The 20,389-nt window shown below is 36.5% G+C and overlaps 1 protein-coding gene across 25 annotated transcripts in view; it reads left to right on the forward strand.

Annotated features, from left to right (window-relative positions):
- Positions 1–20,389, forward strand: part of ntng1a (netrin g1a) — a 249,022-nt gene that overhangs the window by 213,981 nt on the left and 14,652 nt on the right. For 7 of the 25 annotated variants that reach the window (XM_087309807.1, XM_087309793.1, XM_087309805.1 and 4 more), the window contains 2 exons: positions 11,010–11,036; positions 16,552–16,596. In XM_087309807.1, coding sequence (XP_087165933.1) covers positions 11,010–11,036; positions 16,552–16,596 — 72 coding nt within the window. Of the gene's footprint in view, positions 1–11,009; positions 11,037–16,551; positions 16,597–17,542; positions 17,603–19,597; positions 19,766–20,389 lie in introns of all 25 variants that reach the window. The other 18 variants (XM_087309787.1, XM_087309798.1, XM_087309786.1 and 15 more) reach the window with 5 other exon arrangements.

The following is a 20,389-nucleotide window of genomic DNA, read 5'->3' on the forward strand; positions in this document are numbered from 1 at the left end:
TACCTAGCATGAAAAAAGGGTACCAAAAGGCGATGCAAGATGCGCAGCTAAACGCTATTGGTTTGCAGAGATATGTCACTCGCAGAAGCAGGAGAATTAAAAGAAAGCTCTCTGATATCTGATCCTTTCAGAAACGGACAAACGCGAAAGTGAAACACGAAAAAACAAAGGAGAAGCAGGAAAAAACTGCTGCAAATTGTGCTTCTGCAACATAAAACATGAACAAACTGCCATGTTTAACTATTATCATCACCTTTTGGACTATTATAAACTCGAAATGACAGAATTACTCTCTAACAGAGGTTACATGTGCTGGTGAAGATTAAAGATGCAGATAAGCGGTTTGCACTGACTGTAGGCTATTAAATAACAATTAAATAACTAGATGGCACTCTATGGTACAACAGAAATATGAACAGTGCTTGAGTCGTAGCTGGGCACCACAGACAACCACCAACTCATGATACCGGTGTGCATACCCTGATATAAACCTATGTTGGCGCTTCATGGCACAGAACTTCTGATGGGCGACCCCTTTTACAACGATCCTGCTGTCGACAGTTACAACCCTTTTTGCATCCTTGTTGAAACTTAAACTGCTAGCAATTGAAGATTTATGTTCATTTGGCAAGCTGAGTACATTCTGTACTGTACACGGAGAAGATTAATTGACAATGGCCTACAGCCAATCAGAAAGCAAAACACAATGCTCTGTAAAAAAATAAAAAATAAGCATGTCAAACTGAACAGAAACAATCCACAAAACTGCGATGCCGCGAAAGGTGAACCGCCTTATAGCGATGGACTATTGTACTGAAAAAGAGTTCATTTCTGTCAATAGATGAATTGTTCTTGGTTACGGTGCCCAAGTAACCATGCTACTGCCATGATAAAACTAATACTACACTAATACTAATACATAATTAATACTAATACATAATACTAAAAACAATACTTTTGTCGTTACAAAGATAATTTGCACGAAAATATGAATTCACTGACTATCAAGCCATTCCATACTCCCTTTTAGTGAACACACACACACACACACACACACACACACACACACACACACACACACACACACACACACACACACACACACACACACACACACACACACACACACACACACACAGAAAATATATAATTAATGAGGGTTCAGTTGTTTTTGTCAGTTCAATGAAAGTCAGTCAATTCCAAAACAACACTGTACAAAAAGAAGAAACAGAAACAGAAAAAAAAAACCCACATAGGTTTATAACGATATGGGGGTGAGCAAATCATGGCAGAATTTGGGGAAAAACTATCCCCTTAAGGGTTGTTTAGCTTTTGAAATGATGCAGAGAACTAGCAGGACTTTTCTTTTACAAAACACAGTGCATGTCAAATGTTAAAAACTGTAACAGAAGGACAGTTAGCCTTTAAAAAACGAGTCTGTAATTCCAGCCTGGGGACTACACTACCATTGCCGTTTAATTCAAATGGCAGGAGACAGAGTCTTCAATCCAGCTCACAGAATGTTTGGCCTAGCACTATTAAACGCTCACCATATGCTTCTGGTACTAAAGCAGCAGTGCATTTCACAGATTTGACCTTAGCATGGACAAACTGCTATATGCTAAAACTTTCTTTTCAGTATTGAGCAGGTTAGAAGGTTTACGTGTGTGCGTGCGTGTGTGTGGATGGAGCGACGTGTGCCTCCTGGCAGCTGTTGTACCTCAAGTCTGTAGGAGCCGGTGGAGTGTTTTAAAGGACTGAGATTGACAGGACATTATTAAAAAAAAAAGCCAACACAGACTCTGAGCCCTCTATAAAACACAGCCTCACCTTAAACTCCTTATTACATTCCTGCGTGAGGAGATTGAGAAATCCATAATGTAATAAAGCTGTAAAAGACAGACTCAGGATCAATCCCTTTTGGATTAAAAATAATTTGATTAAATAATAATAATATTTCAGACAGGAGAAAGGCAGTTTGTCATTTTAAAACCAATTGCAGGTGATTTTACAGCAGGCTTGTGTGTTTGACACGTGCTCATGGCAGTGTTTACAAAAAACAATAATCAAATTAAAAAGGCTGCTTTTTTTCTACATTCAGCGTTATAGTGCCTTTTGACAGGCCATACAGCACTTAATCCAATATACTGTCTTTTCAGGTCATTTAATTTTAATGAATTGCTCAGAATTATTATTAATATATAGAAGTTTTTCTCAATTGCTTTGGCACATTTTTGTCTTAACATTCTCTAAACTGTGAGTGCAAATCTCAAAACAAGTTGCTGGAACTGCAGAACTTTATTGCAAATATGCAAAATTTAGTTACTCACCCACAACATTTGTTTTATGCTTCAAAACCTAGTTATTGTGTCAGTAATTTGGCCAAGGCCGCCAAAACATAAAGTGCATTTTTTAATGTGTGAGCCACACTGCCCATAATGATTAGTTGTTTGTTTCCCAGTCAACCATGGAAATTAAGGTTTAAAAATCTGATATTTGTTGAGAAGAGTCAGTAGTACATAGAAAAAAAAAATTAAATGTGTATTTACAAAGTACATTTTTGTATTGTTTATTTCATATTTCTTGTTACACACATACACAAACTCGGGATTGTGAATGTAGTGATAGTTCAGGATTGTGAATGTAGTAATCTAATGTTATATCTAATATAGTATCTAATGTCTGTTTTAATATCTATCTATCTATCTATCTATCTATCTATCTATCTATCTATCTATCTATCTATCTATCTATCTATCTATCTATCTATCTATCTATCTATCTATCTATCTATCTATCTATCTATCTATCTATCTATCTATCTATCTATCTATCTATCAATCTATCTATCTATCTATCTATCTATCTATCTATCTATCTATCTATCTATCTATCTATCTATCTATCTATCTATCTATCTATCTATCTATCTATCTATCTATCTATCTATCTATCTATCTATCTATCTATCTATAAAATTCTATCGATTTTTATCGACACAATAAAAAATGATTGAAAAGTTGTGAAGAGTTTGACAGTTTAAATGAGAAATGACATTACTTTTGATCAACAAGCCATATGCAATTAACTACAGACAATTGTACTTACTGTTTGCAGACAAGTGCAAAAGCATTTGCAATTCGCTTTAATCAATAGAAAATGCCACTCTGAAGTAAACAATAAGCTAACTGTTCAAAGATCTAAACTTATTGTTTTGGGGGGGAAAAATGAATTGAGAATGGAGCCAAAGCAATTGTGAAAAACTGTAATAAAACATATTTAGACTACTGCGTATTACAGTGCATTACCACATCACAATATTATTTTAAAAACTGTTATAGTTTAATATTTCATATTCTTTTATGATACTTTTTAAAAAGAAATGAATCCGTTGAGGGTGGCACAGTGACTCAGTGGTTAGCACTGTCGCCTTACAGCATGAAGGTCACTGGTTCAGGTCCCAGCCACACCAGTTTGCATTTCTGTGTGGAGTTTGCATGTTCTCTCTGTGTTTGCGTGGGTTTACTCCAGGTGCTCTGGTTTCCCCCACAGTCCAAAGACATGCGCTTTAGGTAAATTGAACAAACTAAATTGGCCGTAGTACTGGGGTGCAGTTGGAAGGGCATCCGCTGCATAAAACATTTACTGGAATAGTTGGTGGTTCATTCTGATGTAACGAACCCTGATCAATAAAGGAACTATGCCAAAGGAAAATGATTGAATGAATGAGCTGAACTAAGGATTTTGAGCAAGAAACTGACTTTTGCAGGTAACCCATGGTGTTTTATTATCTGTACGTGTTTTGAGAATGTCACTTACTGTTTTGAAAATTTAAATTCTGATGTGAAAAACTAAAAGTGACTGAAAAAAACTGTGAAAGATTACTTGGCATCTAGAGAGTAACACTGTTCTAGATAGTCACCATTTTTTATCTTGTTTAATTAAAATTATATGAAGAAATAAAACTATGTATTCTATATGTTATTCAGAATTTAATAGTGCCCTTCTTTTTAGTGTCTGTGGAGGGCAGAGTAGCTCCTGTTAGTTGGAGTGAGTCACACAAATCAGGAAAAGAGCTTGAGATTGAAGAAAGAGCGCTGGATATCACTCTTTGTCAAAGCTTCTAGACTTCAGGGAAGTGGCTAGGATCTCGCTTCACATTGGAATGGCGAGGCTGAGAGCGATCAGTTGGAGAATTAGGCATGACAGACCATTTCTGCACTGGAGGAGAGGGGAAGTGATGAGGGCGCCCCCATTTTCTCCCTGCTGGAAAAGGCGGCATCAGGACTCACACACAATGTTCTGGCTCGTGCTGATCTGAATCTAAAATGCCTGCTTAAACTTGACTAATGTTTGTGTGTTTTATGGCTTGTCAGATTGATGTAGGGTTTCATGATGTGAGTCGAAATAAGGTCTGATCTGCACCGAGCCTGCTGTTTCCCAAATGCAGCAATGGCAGTTTGCGTGGTTTGTGCCTCAGTTAACTTTAAAAAATGTGCCGGGAGGATTAGCAAGCAATGCTAATTGTTTTTCACGTCTCCGCTGACTAATACTCTGTGGTTTCAGACAGCACTTCTTAACAGAGAACTGACTAATTCCTCTTGTCCTGGCAGGATTAAACTGTGCAAATGAAACTTCAAATCAAACCGGTCTGGCCTTGTAAATTACTGGCGATCAAAGCACTTAAAGAGAGAGATGTGTCCTGACACACTTTCAGAAAAGGTTTTATCGCTCCTCATTGACCTCGACTTCCCTCCGTGAGGATAAAAGCTGAACATGATATACACTTTTGTACAGCTTATCGATTTCACAGCTTTTTAACATTTCATTATTTGGATACAAAATTCCACTCTGCATACAACAGGAGCCGTGGAAATCACACTCGAGCGAGATCCACCGAGGGAGGAGATTCATAATACCTCATTTATTCCTGTTCAGCCTTGCTAGCGAAGACAGCCCAACACATCTGGAGATGACAGTCGCAATGAGAGTAAATTATTATCAGCGGTGCCGTAGTGTACGACTGATGGCTGGTTTTGTTTTTTAATTAGTGTACATAAGTACAGGGCTGCCAGATGTCAGTGTGTTCGCCTGCCGTTGTTCGGCGTCCTTGAATCAAACGGTTCGTTCCTGGGCTGAAACTACAGCAGCTGTACCCTTCCTCCCCACCTGCCGTCTTCAGAAGTGCAAAATTTCTTATTGCAAGTACGTACTCTCAGATATGAAACGAAGACGAAGATGCCACCTTCCATTCAGAAGAGGCTTCCAATTTCTTGTTCTGTAACATGGACAATCTTCAAGTGCAATTAAGTGTGTCCTCAATCCTCGCTCCATTGCTGTACGGATGCTCTAATTAGTGTTATCTGAAGGGCCAGGTGGCCATCTTGTCTTCTCCCAGAAGAGCAGAGTTATTTTGTAGCATTTGTGTTATCTAATTATTCATTTTAACATCTCCACCCTGGCTGCATCTCCTCCACAACCCCTACGGTTTCCATTTCCATCTTGACTCTCATAGTGTCAACTCTGAAAGCATATTACGCTCCATCTTTTTTCCCCCTTTCTTTGTTTTTGTGTTATGTTCTCCTTATTCCCCCATGAGACCTGGTTTGTTTACCCTGCCTTTTCCACATCTTTCTCTGTGCTGCCGCAATGGTAATCTCTCTTTCAAATATTTGTTTCTTCCATCACAGGATTTTCCGCTGTGTGTCGCATTCCCAGAATCTTAACTGTGACTGTGACTCATCGCAGGCACTTTTTCATACTTGCCATCTCCCGTACAAATCTATTCACTCTGCCTTGTAAGACATTGTGATTGAGGCGCTGTTACTGTAGCAGAGGTTGGACGACAAGTTCCACCAGTGTGGATTGTCACATTTCCTTGCATTTTGAGGCACGCGGTTGCTTGTGCATGTCACGGCTCACGTCCGATGATGGATGGCCAGGAGATTTAAGCAGCCAGGGAAAGTAATTACAAACTTTGCCTAGGGTAGAAATTTTTATAGATAAGCTTTTCCCTGGAATGTCCAGGTGGACAGAACAAGCAAACAGATGAGACTCTGTGAAGGTCAGGATGTTGTTCTACCAGAACAACAATAATGAGGCCACCAGCAACTCAACTAGCTCCATTTGCAACATGAAACATGCTATAAAGCATCGCAAAGGGTTTTGTCCTTTTGCTGGCGACGGAAGTGGGTGGTTAAGGAACAGATTGGCTTTCAAATAAGAAAAAAGGGAAGTCGTCACAATGTTCATGCCGTCCAGTGGGAATCCCTCAAACTGGATGACTTGGCAGACGAGTGAGTTTGTTATGTAGGGCAGGGCAGATCTGGTATCTTGCCCAGGTTAGGTTAATTACGTCCCGTCAACCTCTGGGAGGAAGCCTGAAAAATTAACTGTCAGTATAACATGTGTTTAGGTGTGTGTGGGTGGATTTTCCCCCCAAGAGACTGTCTATTCTTTATCATTCTGTGCCGGTTCATACGACAATGTAGGTGTATTTTGACAGCATAATCACTTAATTGTGAGAAAAAGATGTTATTAATTTATGGAAAGATAGATTTAGACAAAATCAACAAGTATTTAGTTAAACTATGAATAGAAGGTATGTTGAAAAAGTCCCAAATACTGAGTTTGCATTAAGGCGCACCTGTTCAGCTGCTTTTGAAAGCAAATTTCTAATCATCTGCCAGCAACTCAATGCATTAGACATGGTCTAGACAATTTGCTGAAGTTCAAACTGGGAAAGAAAAGAGTAAGTGACTTTGAATGTGACATACTTGTTGGTGCCAGATGGGATAGGTCTAATTCAAAAACTGCACAACTGTCCTTTACGGAGAAGGGTCAATAAAGGAAATATTCAATGCGTCATTTGAAAAATGTCAGAGGTCAGAACTCAGATAATAATAACTAAGATATAACCACTCATTACTAAGATCTGCAGAGTATCTCTAAACACCCATGCATTAAACTATGAAGAAGGGAATAGTGACTGAAACTAAGACTTTTTTTTGTACTGACCTAGTAAATTCACACAATAGAAGATTGGAGAAATTTGATGTGTATTGGTTTCTGCTACAAATTTCAGATGGTAGGGTAAAACTTGGGTAAAACCTTATTTTAATGGTTCCTATTGCGCATTTTGTTAACTAAAAGTTACATTGCAACTACATGCTAATTTTTATTTGAGTATTAGTAGGCTGTCTGCGTAATATCTGTTGATACTGCTCCTTCAACAGACATTTAACTGACTATAAGAGACTTAGCAAGCTAATGTCAACCTACACTAACCATAACCCCAACCTAACAGTCTACTTATGATCTAATAAGAATCAGTTGACATGTAGATGCAATGTAAATTAAATTCAACAAAATGTGCAAAAGGGACCATCAAAATAAAGTCATACTCAAAATTTTACACAACATGAAGGCATTGTTCTTTCCTACTATAGATGGTTCAAGCAATTGGAGGTATAAATATTGTTAGTAACTAGTAACTGTACCATGGACAGGGTTTCGGGTGGTGATGGCGATCGGATACTATATGAAAGATGATGACCGGAAGACTGTCCCAATAAGATGACGGGAGTTTTCTGGGAGAAATAACAAAAAGGGAGGGTGCCGGGAGATGGGTGTGAATTAAAGGAGACTCCCGGGAAAAATGGGAGTGTTGGCAGGTATGCCTTAGTATCAGTTGAGCATGCTGGGGTCTGAGTAGTATGGCAAACTTCATCCATACCTGTATGACTGCAGTGTTTCCCTCTTGTGATGGCTATTTACAGTAGGATAACACATCATGTCACAAAGCTCACATCATCTCAGACTCGTTTCTTGAACATGACAATGCATCACGGTACTCATATACTTCCACAGTCGCCAGATGTGAATCAGCATTTTTGAGAGGTCCTAGAAAGGCACTGTGTAATGCTACAATGTAAATATGGAGCAAATGTCTTTAAAAATAATTGTTGCATTTTTAAATCTACTTTTTTAATATCCAGTAGCATGAGCAGCAAAAACTATGGCAAATGAACCCTTAAAAATATATTCATTTGCACAAAACCTTGCATCACTGGTGGGTCCTGGAGGCTTTAGTGACACTCGATTGCTGAAGTTCAGATGGTAAAAATCAATTTTGCAATAAACATAAGCTGCCTAATGTGTTTTTACATCAGGCTTCACAATTTGATTCCTGCTCTCTGACATAATGGAGAGTTCCAGCAGGTAAGGGCCGCTAAAAACCACTGTGATTGAAAGGTAATCTAATAATGTGACACATGATATTTTGCGTCCGTCTCAGGCAGATCACTGTCCAACTCAAAAAAGGAGAGATGAATAAATAAATAAATTAAAAATGAGGTTGTACTACTCTTACGTGAATCATGGGGATGAATGTGCACCCTGGCTAAAAGCCTGACTGTATTTAAAGCCAAGAGAGCAGACAGTGTGTTATGATGGGTGCTGTGTTACCCTGTTGATGCTATTTAGAGTATATAGATACGTCTATATGTGTTTCTGTGGTGTCTGATGCATTATAAAGAGCAATTGTTTTTTTTTTTTTTATAATAACATTCAGGTGGAAAATTTTCTAAATGATTTCTAAATGACTTGATATTCTAAAATAACCATAATGAAACAGAAGTACATTTTTATGTTTTTAATAATTTTTAAACATTTAGGAAGACAAAATTGCAAAAAATACAACAAAATAACTACTTCTTTAAGTGTAAATTAAAATTGAAATAATATTATTCTTTCATCTATCCATTTTCTTTTCGGCTTAGTCCCTTTATTAATCCAGGGTAATACTGATATATCATAAAAAATATAAAATATAATTAATTTACATTATATGCGGTGACACAGTGGGTAGCACGTTCGCCTCACAGCAAGAAGGTCGCTGGTTCGAGCCTCGTCTGGGTCAGTTGGCATTTCTGTGTTGAGTTTGCATGTTCTCACCGTGATCGTGTGGGTTTCCTCTGGGTGCTCTGGTTTCCACCACAAGTTCAAAATGATGTGGTACAGGTGAATTGGGTATGACCGTTGTGTATGAGTGTGTCTGTGAATAAAAGTGTATGTGGACATAAAACATCTGCTGGATAATTTCTCAGTTCATTCTGCTGTGATTAATAAAGGGAATTAATCAATGAATGAATGAACGGCATGAAATGCCATTAGTCTACACAGATTTCTCAGTATTTCTCTGTTGCAATCGGGAGATTGCAATAATTAACCCAGAAAAAGCCAAAGCGAAGCAAACACTACCAGATTACTATGGTTTACATACAGCAATACAAAATACGAAAAAGAGAGATCGACTTAGAATGTCACTTACCTGATTTTTAATGATTTGATTAGCTGTAGTTTGAAATTATGTAGTTTGAAACAGGCTGATAGATTTCGATCTGCTGTATCTCAGAAAAATATTAATATTTAAAATATGCACTGTCCTCTTAAATAAACTGCATAGTTTATATTAATATGTATATTAAATTATTATTTATATTAGTTTATTAAATAAACTGCATCTAAACAATTACATTCTCACCTAAAAAAGCCTTTTAAAAACATTGTTATTCAACAGCTGCAATATTTGTCAAACTGTAGTGAGTTTATTGATCTGCTGACACTATGTGGGAGGATTATTACAGAAGGGTGAGGAGGTTGTAGAGTGCTGTGTTTGCAGAATATTGCACAGCTATCAGCCAATCAGATTCGAGAACCAGACATATCTATCAGCCAATCAGATTTGAGAACCAGATAGAACTGTTATGTGTGAGTGTGTGTGTGTGTATATGTATATGTATATATATATATATATATATATATATATATATATATATATATATATATATATATATATATACATACAAATATATTATATTTATTCATTAATTTTCTTGTCGGCTTGGTCCCTTTATTAATCCTGGGTCGCCACAGCGGAATGAACCACCAACTTATCCAGCACATATTTTACGCAGCGGATGCCCTTCGAGCAACAACCCATCTCTGGAAAATATTTATATTTATTATTATTATTATTATTATTATTATTATTATTATTATTATTATTATTATTATTATTATTATTATCATTATTATTATTTATATTTTATTTTTTCATTAGGCGAAAAGCAGGTGTTATAAAAATTAAATACCGAGACACTAATTGCCCAAAATTTGTAATTTTTAGTTCAGAGTGTGAAATTGGATCCATAAATAAAAACTCATTTGCATATACAGTTAAGCAGTCTGCAGTAAAGAATAAACATTGTCTCCCTATGTTTTTTAAATGATGATCAAGTACCATCTTTATCAATTAATATTATGTCATTTGCCTTTTGTATCGGTACAATACCAATTTTTAATAACAATGCATGATGTCCAATATTCACGATTTCTATTCTCCATTTCTGTCTTTCTATCTCAGTCTTCACATATGTTCATTGGAGGTGCTTTTATTTTCCTAGTCACTTCTCATCCCTCCCTACAAAGGTCATAAATTTGGCTCTTAACTGTCCTCGTGAAGCAGAGATCAGGGAGAGAGATTAGATGGCACACACTAGATCGATGGCACATGGCAGAGCTCTCAGCTCTCTGCCACCAGATCATTGTCTCCAAGAGTTTTCCATCGTTCAGAGGAATCCCTCTATTCGCTCAATGGCTTGTTTGATTCAGCACCATGTCACCAGTCCTAATACTGGAATAGGAATGCTGATATTATATTAGAACATGTATTACTTGTTGCTTTTTTGTTTCTTTTTTAAACTTAAGTTATTCTAAAGATTTTTTTGTTGGCATAAGTGGTTTCAAATGGTGTCAAAGTTGTTTATTTGTTCAGGTTTCTCACAAGGAAAACATTATGACAGATGTTCCAGCATTATAGGTCATAAATGTGCACTGATATTTTTACATATATTTATATAAATGTTTATATTTATGTAAAATACATTTTTCTTTTTGCTAGAGTTGTTTACTGCTAATGATCATCTCTTTTCTCATCTCTCTTCCAGGTATGGCAAATTATGCTGGTCCAGTTAGTAAGTAAACAAACTCATTGATCTAAGTCAACAGAAGTGTGAGATGAACAGCTTTGCTTCACACTTCACCTCAGCTCCACTTCTGGTTAAACATTCATTTCTGATTTTCATTGCAAATACCAACTGTGCAACCTAATGTGATTGGTTTGTAAGGCTATTAGAACAGGGTTAAGTCTTTAAGATTTTAGAAAACAACATTTGCTTCCTCCTATAGTGAAGTTTACAGTCAATCTAATTCAAATGCTGACCTGCACTTCTGCATGCATTTAGAATACCATTGTTTTTTATTCCATGTTAGATGTATTATAAATAAAGGCCACAAGGGCTATGAAGCAGTAGAAAGACGGGGAGATCATTTTAATATAAGAAATGCAGGTCTATCTAGTATTATCTGGTCCTGCCAGAGGCCTCATAGGCCAGCAGACAGATAGAGTTACAGGCGCAGAGAGGCTGAATGTGAAAACTGGAGCCACAGAGATATTGAACAAGTCAGAATGCATGTAGAGCTCTGAATATTTCCACACGCTTCACTTCTCCAGGGTACAGGGTAAATATACACATTTCCTCTTTGGATAGATTAGTGTAATAAATATCACAGGTGTATGAATAACATTGCACAAATCAAATATTCAATACAAAACATTGGAATCATTACAGGACACAACGTGGTGTAATTTATACGTGAAATATCTTTTGATCAAACAAAAATGAAGACAATTTTAATCAGAAATGCAGGTGATACCAAGTGGACTGTCCCTTTTCCTCCTCTCCTCAAGTGTGTTTGTGTTTTGCTGTATAGCATGGCCTGTGCTGTGCTATGTCTGCATGTACTCATTCCAGTATTTCTTATTCAAACATCAAACCAACATCAAACATGCTACTGTACAATGATCATCCACTTAATGTCCCTCATGGTTATTTTACACACCTCTATCCAGAAAGACACAAAGAGGAGACCAGCTTGATGTAACATTAGCAGCAAAACAGAGCTGAAACCGTAAAACCTTTGACCTCTGACCATCACTATAACAATTATAAACACTTCTCTCTCTCTTTCTCTTACAAAAAACAGAGAACGATCTTGTAAAAAGTGTCCTTGAGGACAGAGATGTTATGCCTGAGACTGAAAAAGAAAACACTGCAGTTTCCTCAGAGTTGCTTGAGGGTAATTGAATTCTTTATTGACTTTTCCCAATTCTATTTCAAGTTTATTAAGCCTGCCAGAATTGCCTAATGCAGGCATTAGAGCAAAATTAATATTTTAAGATGAGATTTTTGGCTGTACAGGATTGCATTTCATTACTGGGATGGCATTGATTAAAATCTGTCACTTCTCATTCATTCAATTTCTATCAGAATTCTCACTAACAAAGACATTAATGAAGAGCAGATGCAATGAGCATCACTCCTAATCACTTGCTAATACGGAACACATTTCATATCAATGATAAAACTCTCAACACAGCATCACGACACTGACTTCTGCATGTGTGAGTGTCGTATAATGTAATGACAGAAGACAGCTGGATTTGGATCACTCTGAGGGCAGATGTTTTCCTGTACAATAGCGACTCTGTCGGTTGTCCTTTGCTGCGTCTCAGTCTTTGTGTCTCACCGGATTAAGAAAAACGAGAGAAAACGTTCACAAAGAAGTGCTTCTCCAAAATTAGATTAGTCTGATGGATCTAAATTTCACATATTTGGAACATATATTTGGAAATGTTTCAAAAATTGCCGTTTTCATTTATTTTGTCAACCATTGGAATTATGAACATGTACATATATTTTCAAATATATTAGCTAATTTTATGTTTTTATAAATGTGAACTATATATCTTAATAATTGAACATATATGCACATATTTGCAATTCCAAAGGTTGGAAAATAGTATATATAAAAGGGGCAATTTTTAAAAATATTTAAATATATGTTGCATATATGACATAATTTTTTATATGTAAAATCTAATTATGTCATAACTTGTTTGTCATATATGTAATTTGCATATATGACCATGTATCTGATTTCTAATTGGTTTAAACCTATAAACAATTTGAAATACTTTTTTTAAATGATGTAAAGTAACAAATTAACAAATTGGTTAACACGTTATAATAACTACACAGTATGAATCATTTATTAAGCATTAGCATAGTAAATGTATTATTTGTTGACTATTAACATTTTTTAAACGTTAATAAGAAGTTTATAAATATAGCTACATTAAAAATGTGTTCCATAATTGTTATTTCATGCATTGTGACTAATTATTTTTTATGACTGACTTAAATATCACATTATTTACAAATCATTTGTATTGAAGAGTAGTAGCTGGTTTTTAAAATCATTCAAAATGAGTTAACAAATGATTAATAAACTATTGAAATCAAAGTTTATATATCTTGTTATTCAGGCATATAGTAATGATTACTATATATGAAGAGTTTAGATGAAAAAACATCTAAATGCTGTCTGAAAATTTCCTCTAAAATTAGCATTTTTTATCAAGCTTCTGTGTTTATGTTCAGTAATATAACTTTTATGGCAAATAATAAGTCCATTTCCTGGTATTTAAAGTGAAATATCTCAACATAAATAAAGGAGGCTGAAAAAAAATGTTCATTGTCAATGGAAATTTCAGATAGCACTTAGAGGTTTTTGCATCTGAACTCTTCTTGTTAATAAATGCTTTATTAATTTAACTTCATACAGTTTTGTGACTATTTATTTGTAAATTCCTGGTAAATGACAACTAAAGGCTCAAAATTAAATGTACAATAATCTTTGCAATCCTATCTAAAAAATAAATGACGGTAAAGTTTAAACATTGCTAAAAAACAGGAGTGTCAAAATACAGCATAGAATTGGGTAAAAACAATAGCAACATAATAATTTACCATTATAAACTGATACAACATTTCAATGTTAGTTAGTGATGTTCAAACTGCACAGTAATTTTATTTTTGATAAAATTGCAAAGATTTATTTTTAGGAATGCACCGATCCCATTTTTTCGGAATCGATCCAATCCCGATACCAAATTTCTGAGTGTCGATCGATAAAGATCCGATCCCGATACTGTGGCTTTTTTTTTTTTGTATGTTTTTTTTAATAATATATCTTCTTTAGTAAAAACAACAGACCCATAGACCTACTGTATTACAGACAACACAATCTAACTAAAATGATGCTTGCTGTAAACTAGGCTACATTTTTGGAGCATTCGTTATGACATTGATCTGTTGTGGTCCAACTTATGATTTCTTTTTTAATATTAAGATTTTTCTTTGAATTCTGTAATAAGCTACCACTATTGACCCCAATTATTGGTAAAATAATTAGCTTTTTAGCAAAGCCTGATATTTTCCTGCACGTTTGACGCAGACTAAACTAAACTGTCTGAGGCCAGTTTTACCTAATAAACATTACTTCGCCTAAATTTGTCGTGAGTAAGATGGAGAAACTGAAAGCATGTCTTGAAAAAAAATTTTTTGTCTGAAAAATTATCTTTTTAAAACAAATTTCGTTTGGTATAAATTTTTGGTTATATTAATGTAATTTATGTTAGTCAGTTCTCTACAAAATAAACAAGAATATTTGAGGTAAAGTTCAAAACAAGGTGCGCTTGTGCTTCAGCGCACAAACTGACAAACAGATCTGTTAAATAAAATATTAATATAAATAAGATTTCAGTGAAATATTCAGAATATTTCTATGCTATAGAACAGCTTCAGAACATTTGGGATATAGTTGGCCTATAAGACAACTTTCTAGTGCTTTATAAAAGGCTATACCTTCATGGCTTTTTTGGCTTATTAATTACACAGAATATAGCGCATGCTAAAGATTGCATTTGAATTGGTACCAGCTGGTCGATACTCGATCTAGCAAAAATATGCGGTATCGAACCAATATCTAATCCAACTATTGGGATTGGTGCATCGATATTTATTTTTCATTTGATACAGTTTGTGGATCATCAAATGAATTGTAATTAATAAAGTTGTTTATTTTCTTTTTACCTGTTTAGAATAAAACCGAGCCTTTAATTGTCATTTCTAAAAGATTTAAAAAGCATAAATAGTTCTCACTAGATTAGGTCAGAAAACTGGATGAGTGTAATAATGCATTTATTAATATACAAGTTAACTATTAATATATTTCGGATTAATAATTATAAATTTTAATTTGAATAGTTTATTAATCATTTATTTACACATTTCTAAATTGTCTCAAAAACCACCAACTATGCCTAAATAACTGGTTTGTAAATAATGCAATAATTTAGTAATGAAAAATGTATCTTTAACTAAGTATGAAAGCATATTAGGCACATTACATGTGTTTTTAGGTAAAGAAAACAGCCTTTGTAGCTGTTTTGATAAACTGCTTACTAACATTTATTAATGTACAGTTATTACTTAACAGATAATGAATTTACTAATTGCTAAAGCTTAATAAATGTTTCATACTTTGTAGTTACTATTTAGTGTTACCACACATTTCATATGTATTTGATGAGGTGATGCTGACAAACCGTGTAGCAATCTAAAGAAAGAGAAGCACTTCATGTTGACACACCCCCTCTGCTCACATTTTCTTACTAATCTTACAAGAATAATTCTTTCTTTTTCATCTTTAATTTTCTCTCATTTAATAATACTGGAGCTTGAACTGAAAACTCATAGTGATCCTCACGGAATTCCCCTAAATCACATGGAAATAAAAGAGTTGTTTCTCCCAATGTGATTGGACATAGAGGCCATTTCATAATGGGTCTTTGAGATGGGTTTTCTCTGTCAGTAAGTTGCGTGTGCATGCATTCAGAGTCCCTCACCACCGTGCTATGTCTCTGGTGAAAAAAATCAAATCAAATTCATAGACATGTCCTCACTGGAATTCCTGCACCCTGTCTTCGTTTCACGTGTCCACACTCTGAGGTCAACCACGAAGCAGCACGCAAGGGACTTAACCATGTCCTTGTTGGATAGAAAGTCAGTTTGGTTTGGTCTCACGCTTTAGTGCTGCCTCTGAGATTGACACGAGATTGCTCCATTCCCAGTCGTATTATTTCCGCCTCCGAGGAAATGTATTGTATGTAATTATGAGGATATCCCCATCAAATCATCATTGGAATTGTCAGATCTTTTGTTTTTCATCAAGATGCACTTCAAATAAATCAATTCGACAAACCAAACAAGCATCTTAATTACACATGCGTTTCAACCGAAAGACTGATGACTCCCTTCATCTCTGTCAGCCGTCATTCCCATGTATTAATACAGAGTAAGACACAAAACACAGCTCAATTACATACAATCTCTAGAGATGATCTGTGATTGGTCTATTGGTTGCTTGTTCTCATCGAGCCTGTCAACTCAACTTTATGAATGACCCATCTCGAGATGTGTGTAGCTGTTTATGTGTACACGAGTCCAAACTGGACCTTAGTGCATCTGACATCCGACAGCCAGTGCATTCAATTAACACCTGATTTCTCCTGCTTGCATGCAGTTCGGCAGAACATTTCATCCCTAGGTGTTGCTAACCGAAACCAAGGTAGGGCACATTTTCAACTTGGATATCATTTCCTTTGATCTGACTGACAGAACCATTTTTTTAGGCTGCTGTACGAGTGAAACAGATCCAGCCCAAGTTTGCTGACAGCTAATCTTTTTTTTTTTTTTGCATATATTTGTTGTACTAACTATTTCCAGATGGACAAACGTCTTCCTTTTTTCTTTTTCTTCTTCACGTACATACGAGTTTGTGACATTTTTGAGCAATCAGCATTTCCAAGAAATGAGATGAGCAGCCGTAAAGACACGCAGAGATAATTTAAAGCATCACCACTTTAATTAGTTATTGCGCTCTCTCTTGGGCCCTCTCAATCTTTTCTCAGCCCTGCTGGGGAGATTTCATGCCTGTTTTAGGTAGACTGGTTCAAGGTAATCCATTGCGCAGATGTCCAAAGAGAAAACAGCAGCCTTGAATAAACAGCAGATTTGATTGAATTGGGAGGGGTTGGAGGTTAGTAAAGGACATGGCGCTCATTGCGCCTTGGGTTATTTTGTGAATGCATGATGAGCTGATAACTTTGGGATTGTTCTGAGCCCCGTTGTTCTGCTGTTGTGTCAGACTGGCAGCAGGACGCAGGGATCTAAGCTTTATGAGCTCTCACACAAGAAGCCTGGGAAGCTCAACTACGCTAATGCCAGCTGAGCAGTTTCTGCCAGCAGTGCAGGCGTTTTCTTTTCCAAAAACCGTCGAAAACTTCCAAAAACATGACAGCTGCAGGGAATGGAATGTACACTGTGCAAATTGGGGGGGTGGGGGTTGTATCTTTTTTTTATCATTTGTGACAGAGAAAAAAAAAGATTTTAATAAATCTGTATTCTTGTTTTATTCATTCTTCCTTTGGTACAACCATTCTGTAATGTTCATATCATCATTTCTGTTGATTTAATCTGTTTTATTTTATTTATTTTGTCTTTATTTTGTCCAGTAGCTCCTCAAGTTGCTTTGTCAACCGTTCCTTCTGTACAAGTTGCAAACAGTAAGAGAGGTAGGATGACTCGATTCATATCCTCTCACTAATATGTGTCCGTGTATGTCATCCGAAGTACCCCGTCACCATCCCTTGAATGAATCCAGAGTGAGTCCTGTACTTTCTGTAGTTGTAGGACACCTGAACCCATTTTTCCCACTTAGTATCGTTGTTTTTATTGGATTCACTTTACTGTTTACTTTGTTTTAGAATTACAGATATACTTTACCAAAAATGGAAATGTGTGGACTACTTACTCTCCCTCAAGTGGTTCCAAACCTTTATGATTTTTTTTCTTTTGTTGAATACAAAAGAAGTTATTTTGGTAACACTTTTTTTTTTGATAATCCATTTGAGTATTAGTAGACCGTCTGCTTAATATCTGTTGATACTGCTCGTTTAACAGACATTTAACTGACTATAAGAAACTTTGCAAGTACATGTCAACTTAGACTAACCCCAACCTAACAGTCTAATGATAGTCTAATGATAATTAGTTGTCATGTAAATCCAGTGTAACTTGAAATCAACAAACGAACCATCCAAATAAATTGTGACCGTTTTTTTTTTTTTTTTTAATGTTGAAGACTTGTAAGCATTGACGCTCATAGTAGGAAAAACAAATAATATGGAAGTGAATGGCACTTTTTAAAATATCTTCTTTTGTGGTCAGCCAAAGAAAGAAACTCATAAAGGTTTGAAATGAGTAAAGGGGCATAAATGATGACAGAATTTTCATTTTTGGGTGAACTATGCCCAACTTACTAAGTCCTGAATGGGACAGCACAAAACTCTATCCTGAAAGTATTTAAAGATTTGACTTGATGAACCAGAGGGAAAGGGTTCTAGTCATGTTGTTTGCAGTATGCAGTCGGTGTTGTAGATTCAAGTTTGGATGAAACATTGAATCTAAGATAATTCAGCTGTGGAACTCAAAGGCGAGAAGCCCATTGATTTATTTTTTTTATTTAATTTTTTTTAAAGTGGGTCCTCTAAAACATATTCTAGACACAATGACTGACATATCCAGGCAGCTTTAGGGATCGCTTTACAGGAGATATGTCTGTCTCAACTCCTCTATTCGAGTGGCAGGGGAAGAGGCCTGACCTCAATCCAGGTCTTGATAATGAGAATCCTTCCATTTCCCCCAAAAGCGCTGGAATTGTCTTGGGGGGGACGAATGTGGAGGCTTTATGAGTGCAGATTTTGCAGACCCAGTGGGTTGAAGGTGTCAGTCGGTTGCTTTACCAAGCGTCCCTGGCAGGTCAGGGTAACATCATCAGTTTGTTATGTTACGCCAAGAGCAGCATCCGAACAACTTCTCTTTGAAACTAGGACAGACTCCTTGTGGGTCCCGGATAAACGTTGTTTGGTTTCTTTGGAGGCTATGGGGAAATAGATAGGAAGTTATTTCTGATTTGGTTGTGCTATTTCTCATTTTGCAGCTGACAGAATCAATACTGAAAAAAGTGCTTTGTCTTTCATTTTTTATGGCAGTAGTTCTGTAGAGAGAATACAGTTTGTGTACCCGTTTTCGACCTAAGAGGCTTTGTTATTTTGGGGGCATAGAAAATAGAAGCCATTGTTTTATTCCAGTGTTTGAAAGTTCCAGCTCCTTCACTACACCCTTCCATCATTTCTGTGAGACAACTCTCCATGAGCAATAGAACATAAATACAGCCGATGTAAATTTCAAATCGCATGTGCACTCACATTCTGGCGAGGTTGAAAATTACATCCGCTCGTGTTTGATCTCCATCTAACATTCCCGTTTCTTGTTTTCCTCTCCATTGCTGTGGTGTGCTCGAGGCCAACTCTCTAATAACAACACCGCTTCTCCATTCATCTTAAGGTGATCTAACATCTAACACCCCTGGCTGTGTCCATGGCAGTGCCTGTCACCCCTCAGATCATCCAAACCTCGCATGCCATGGTGCCCCTCTTCTGCAGCACCGCCGCGACTCGCACACACTTACCCTAAACACAGCCACATCTCTCTCCCCTTTTTGCAAGACTGCGAATGCTACAATCACTCCAATCGCTGCAGTTACATCGAAGTGCTAAACGCCGTCATTTGCGTGAGCTGTAAGCACAACACTAGAGGGCAGCACTGCCATCTGTGCAAGCTTGGATACTACCGCAATGCCACAGCAAAGCCGGACGATGAGAATATTTGCATAGGTCAGTCCTCCAGCACTTCCATCCACCAAACATGGCTTATCACACATCACACACACACACACAATCTGCCATCTGGCCTTCTCTTTCTATTGCTCCATCATCCCTCCATTCTCTCACTCCCTTCTTTGTGTATGTCCATCACACTGTCACTACCTGAGTCTTTTCACGCATGCTTGTGTGCGTCACATTGATCCACCAACACAAAACTGGCAAGTATATGAAATGATGACCCATGGCAAGTGTTTACTATTCTCCATTTTAACGTATGTTACAAAGATAAGAAAGGAAGAGTTAAAGGCCCAATCCCAATCCCACCCATTAGCCCTTCCCCTTCCTCCTACCCCTCGTTTTACGCATTCACTTGAAGGGGTAGGGATGTTCCATTTCTCTTTAGCTTTAAGGCGTACAGGGCAGAACTATTCAATTAGTTTGTCATGGGGGCCAATTCATAAAAAAGCATCCCAAATAAGGGGCCAAAGAGATATGACTTGCAATATGAGTGATGACACAGCAGCATATAAGAGCCCAAAGGCTGTATTTTTGCTCCTTAAGACACCCACGTTGTATTTTTCTACATTAAAATGTTAATAGGTTGGATTTGAAGCTACATAACTTTACTGCATT

This window comes from Danio rerio, chromosome 24 (assembly GCF_052040795.2).
Source record: "Danio rerio strain M-AB ecotype USA chromosome 24, GRCz13ab, whole genome shotgun sequence".
Classification (NCBI taxonomy): Eukaryota; Metazoa; Chordata; class Actinopteri; order Cypriniformes; family Danionidae; genus Danio; species Danio rerio.